The sequence below is a fragment of the Thermobia domestica genome, chromosome 1 (assembly GCF_964235325.1).
Source record: "Thermobia domestica chromosome 1, izTheDome1.hap1.1, whole genome shotgun sequence".
Classification (NCBI taxonomy): domain Eukaryota; kingdom Metazoa; phylum Arthropoda; class Insecta; order Zygentoma; family Lepismatidae; genus Thermobia; species Thermobia domestica.
In genome coordinates, this window is record NC_137454.1 from 69,429,388 (window position 1) to 69,435,387 (window position 6,000).

Genomic DNA, 6,000 nt, shown 5'->3' on the forward strand with positions numbered 1-6,000 from the left:
AAGTAATATTTTACGTGATAGAACTGATCCAACTGTGATACATTTGTTTGGTCATAAATATATCACTTTTTCACTTAAGCTTAGATTGGTTATAGCCTCCCTGTAATCATTTCGATCGTATAGAACTGACCACAAACGTCAAATGTGGAGGAAACTGTGGAGCAGAAAATTTGGAGCTTCTCGCAGACACTTTGCGGTCAACTTTGGAACGCATTGCATATCGCCAACGCTCTTCTGTGACTTGTGCGTTGATACGTGTAGGATGGTTGTTCGCCGTGCTGTAGTAATAAACTTTAATGACTTTTCTTACCAGCTAGAAGATGCTGGTGATTTCTATCTTGCACCGAAGTACAGAAGTTATCATGAAAGGAAGAGGGAAATGCTTTAAAGTTGTATTTTGAGGAATTTTCGAAAAAAAAAAAGTTTTAATTATTTGTTTACCAGTGATAAATGCGGTAACACAAAGAAATCGCCACTAGTTATTATACAATAAGATTCAATGTGTTTGTATTGTAAATAATCATTTATCTTCCATTTTTGTATTTGCCATTAAAAATTCAGACTTCAGAATTAAATCTAATCTGAAGTTAAATTTAATATTGCTTCATAGTTATACCAAACTATTACTAATGGCTCAAGTAAGTTTTCACTCTGTTATAGGTGGAAGCGGAATTAGAATTGCATCGTACTGAGGAAGTAGAGCCGAAAGAAGAGACCATTTCGATCAAGAAACCGAAATCATCTGAGTCTGTATTTCAAGGGTCAAGCAGATCAGAAACTTCGCACTCTGAAGACCCTTCATTATCCAGAACAGATTTCAAATCTAGTGAGACTGCGAATCTGCAAAGAAAATCAGTTCTTTCTGGTCGAAGGAAATCTTCTATGAGAGTTTCATCTTCCACTTCTGAACTACCTGTTGTACTAAGCTTAGAAACGATCTTAAAAAGAATTACACCTAGTGATGCCCGAACAAAGCTACTTCCTATAGTTGCTCGATATACAACACCGAAATGTCCATTCGACGCACTTGAAGTTTTGCCCTTAAGGAAGCATGTTCATAATCCAATATCAAAGGTAGGACTATTTTGTGTTATAGTCGTTCCAACTCTTTTGAATTTCATATTTATAAGGTTAGCGTGTTAAAATATAGACTTCTTTCAACCGTAAGATATAGTCTAGTGCGAATAATTTCAGGCTAATAACAAATCTGATTTACACTAGTCTTCGCTTATTCTCAACTCAGCTGAATAACACAACATTGTCGTCAACAGGAACCGTCAGAAATAGGCTAAATGTTCTAAGGAATATAGCTGAAAATAACTCATCTAAAACTACAGATAACAGGATTTAACAAAAAAAGAAGCAGAACAGCTCATATATATATATATATATATAGTGGCAGAACGCATATATTTGGTTATTTATTTTATTTAATTTTCTTTTTTTGACTTTATCTTTACATGTACAAGTAAAATTCAGATATTAATCATTAAATTATGTTCAGCAAAACAGAGTTAAGAAAGAAATGAATAACAAAGCAGATTACATAAAAGCTTGACATTGCATTTAGTTTATAAAATGATTATATAACTTTGGCATTAAGGAAACTACAATTTGGCAGATTATTCTAATTGTTAAAAATGAGAACAAAATCTAAATTATGTATTACTGGAAAGAATTACGGAAACCTAATGTCATGAAGTTTATAGAATGTTTGTTAACACTGACACAATTTCGGGTATGTCAGAATTGCCAAGTATCGGGGACACAGGCATTCTAGGGATTGCAATCGCTGTACAACAATGAGGAAACTGAGAAGTTTCCTGGAGCAGAAAGAGAACACGCTTCCGACGTCATGGTGAGAATGCAGATTCCAGATTTGAGGAAGTCAACAAAACCCAGAGGATAGAAGGTCTCGAGAGAAGAGGAGTAGAGAGAGAAGTAGAGAGAAGTGGAGAAAGTAGAGATAGTTCGGCGGAGAGAACTTCGGAGCGCGAAGTCGAGAAGTAGGATTCTAAAGATAAAAACTTAAACTTTTACAGTCACCGAGAAGAGTCGACTTATGAAAACAAGTAGTTTATGTTGAATTCAGTTAAATTATATTCTATCGTTGTTACCATGAAGGAGTAAAAGATTACACCTCGCTGTTTGTGAGATTCATCCACGACATCCAGGAGACCTAAGGACCATCGATCAGGTCAACCATCTGGGATTGCCGTTGCGGAGCTGACCATCATTTCCAAGGACTACTAGGAACATTGGAAGTATGTATTACTTTCTAAATCTGTTGTCAGCGGTTCAATGTTTAGAGATGCCGTATTTGATCTGGCAGGAATGAATTACCCGAATTTGACACACAACATATTACACAATAATTTACACATTAATTGAAAATACATGAACAAATTATTTATCGAATTTGAGTTATTTCATGCAGGTTATTACCTCTCGCTTAGTCTATGTTTACTCTAATATTCCCGTTCATTTTAGAAGGTGAACGGAAGGTAACTTCCCTGCGTTCAATAAAATTCCCAAAATTTAGACACTGAACCAGGGAGGTTTACAATATATATATATGTATGTATGTATATAGCATACCATAATATTTTTTTGACATTCTCAAATCAAATACGAATTCCCTTTTAAAGTATTTACAGAACGCATTGTTCACATCTTAGACTAGAGATACTAAATATCCCTCGAATTCTTTCCTATGTTTCCAATTCTTGCAGTAATGCTGGATATACAATAAGTATATCGGTATACTCTTGATGTAGTACAAACTAGAAATACATAGCCCAAAAGTCAAAAATATCCTCGAAACATTAATATCCAATTAACTACGCGTTGAAGTTAGCTATTGGAAGGAAACATTTGAAATTACGATTAGCCGTTACACCAGGGCACGAAAATAATACAAGTGTATAGGAGTAAGAATGCAAGCAGCCAATTCTGCAAGCAGATGGAAGTTAAATCTTATTTTCTTCTTACTGTATTCATTTTTACACCTTGAGGCTGAGCTCTGAAGTGCAGTCTTTCCGAAGAATGATTTTTTTTGCAAGCATTTAAAAATTATATCTTAAAATCTAGAAAAGCTACAATAATACAACATGCACCGTTTGAAAGTTTAGAGCTTGCCCTTTATTCTTATATATAATATTCTGTATTTCAACCAAAAAACCGTTACAAAGCGCAAATAACATTTGTACACGCAGTGCAAGGAAAATGAATGCGAATATAAGAATTGTTATCTCGAGGTTATTTACCTGACATATCTGTTATTTCTGTTTTACATAGTCTGGATCATAACTCTCCTTCAAACAAACCACCATCACTGTCGCTCAATTCCGCTTTTAAATTCAAGCATATTGAATCGTACGACAGGCTCTTTCTCGCCATTTTGACGGTCAAACAATAAACATGGTTTTGGTTGAGTTGAGTTGATTTTGAGTTTAACGTCCCGTTCAGCAGCGTGGCTATATGAGACGTGGACCTACTGATTAACGTGGAATCCGAACCACATGAGCTCCAAACATGGTTTTGGATCCCTGGCGGTAACAAGGTATTAATTCGGATCTTCACGTCATCTATTGACGAAATTCGGGACTACGAGGTCCAAGGGATATTTCAATACTGCTAAATAAGTATAATAAAGGAGCAAAGTCATTGAGATACATTTTGAATCAAATCACATATAAATACGGCATCCGTAATCTACAAAAGATCAACTACTCTGTAAAAATACGGAATTAACGCTCAAAGTGTTAAAGAAGTCTTAGTTGACAAAATGTTTAATTACCGCTAAAGAGAAATGGCTAGAAATTGGTATTTATGAATGCTAAATTATCGAAAATTATAGCTAATAGGTAAACTACATTTTTACTGGCTAAACGTAATATGAAACAGGCAAGAATTAGCTATAAAATGGCTAAATTGACACATCTGTCAACAAGTCTTCATCTGATAAACTCGCAAAAACAAATCATCACGGCTGTACTTAGATTATATTCACAGACCCATTCTATTCTTGGATTGCATAAATTTACTTATCTGAAGTGGAAAGGAAGTGTTTAGAAGATATTGAGAGGAATTTCTTTGCTGTTTTCCACCCCCAGCAAAAAAACAACATCCTTCGGTTTTACCACGTGCAATGTGTTCTAGCATTCAATATAGCTGTAAGGGTTAAACTAAAGTAAAACTGACATGATAAAATTATATTGCTCTATAGGTGACATTTTAATAAATTAACCATATAAAAATTATATACCTTTGCAGGTGTTCGATATTGTACCTACATTTGGAGCATTGGATCCTGGAGAATCTCAATTACTTAGCGTGTCCTTCACACCTAATGCAGAAATGACAGCCAAGGCATTAGCAGTTTGTTTGGTCGAAGGAGGCCCACCTTCACAACTTATTGTCGTTGGAAATGCTTCTACTATAAAATACAATATAAGCAGTACTCACATTGATGTTGGATGTAGGGTAATTATATGCATTTTGACAGGAATACATTTAGTATCGGTATTTTATAAATTAAAACTTGTCCGTAATATTATTTATTGAATTTTTGAATAAATGAGATAATAAATATACGAGGAGGTATCATAAAGGTTTAATTATCACCAGGAGGTTATTAAGATATGATGATAAAATCTTGTCAGTGTTATACTTGGTTCTTATGTGCATGATGTGAAGAAAAATTAGCTACTAATAATTGTTATTTCTTTCTTTCTTTCTTTTTTTTTTTTTTTACAGAGTGTGTCAAAAGTGACTAAAGTGCAAGATGGATAAGATTGATGAAACCACTCTTCCACCTCATGAATGACGTCATCTGTGTTGTCAAAATGGCGACCGTGCAAAGGATTCTTCATTTGGGGAAACAAGAAAAGTCACTGGGTGTGAGATCGGGTGAATAAGGCGGATGCTGTAATACCTGGAAGCCACACGCCCTTACTTTGTCGACAGCACCTTGAGGTGAATGAACTGGCGCTTTCTGAAAAGGTGTCAGCAAAAGAGGAACCCAGTGCGCAGATACCTTAGCCATGTGAAGTTCGTCATGGATAATTTTCCTCACATTACCATAACTAAGACCAGTCTCATTCATAATCATTTGGATGGTTACACGTCTGTCTTCAAGGATTAAACACTCCACTTTCTTTACAATGACCGCATCGTCCGTCAGGAATGGTGTTCCAGGTCTTGGATCATCTATGAGGGACATATGACTAGTTTGGAATTTCCTTTTCCATTTTACAATGGTGTCATAGATGTACAATCATCGCCATTAACAGCCTTCATTTCTTCATGAATTTGTTTGATATTATTATCCTTCAAATGCAGGAACTTTATCACACTGCGAACCTCAATCTTATCCATCTTGTACTTTGGCATCTTTTTGCACAGCCTGCACTGAGAAAAAAAAATGTAGGTGGCATACTTAAAAAGATAGGTTACATGCGTAATTCCTGTAGTTTTTGGACTTAACGTACACTAGACGTATAACTGAAAACGCATGTTTTATAATACTTTCTGTATAAGTGTTCCATCTATACGTACTTTCCGTATGAAACAATATAGGCGGTCAGGATCTCACATACAAGTGGACGTATATAACATATAGCTGACGAAGGAAACATAAGTATATGCATGTGATATACGGAAAACTGTTAGATGTCAGACATCCTGCAATGGCATGATGTAACATCTAAGGGCAGTGCCTATGTAGCATACGGATAACTTATGCTCCGTACTTATTTCTATAGTGAGCAAGAGGATACCGTATATTTGTACAATATACCGCTGTCCGGAGAACGGATTTTTCTCTGTGTGTAAAAAAAATATATATATATATTAGAAGCTAATTTCCTTAACATCATGCACATAAGGACCAAACATAACACTGACAAAATGTTATCATTATATCTTAATAACTTCCTGGTGATAATTAAAACCTTACGATACCCCCTTGTAATGATTGCAACAAGCATTAATTGCCCG

General features: G+C 35.2%; 1 protein-coding gene across 1 annotated transcript in view; it reads left to right on the forward strand.

Moving 5' to 3' along the window:
* LOC145685560 (hydrocephalus-inducing protein homolog) overlaps nucleotides 1-4,794 on the forward strand; it is a 130,170-nt gene extending 125,376 nt beyond the window's left edge. Inside the window, exons 22-24 of the mRNA XM_081757973.1 lie at nucleotides 661-1,074; nucleotides 4,276-4,485; nucleotides 4,759-4,794. Coding sequence (XP_081614099.1) covers nucleotides 661-1,074; nucleotides 4,276-4,485; nucleotides 4,759-4,794 — 660 coding nt within the window. The remainder of the gene's footprint in view (nucleotides 1-660; nucleotides 1,075-4,275; nucleotides 4,486-4,758) is intronic.
* Nucleotides 4,795-6,000: the final 1,206 nt, after the last annotated feature.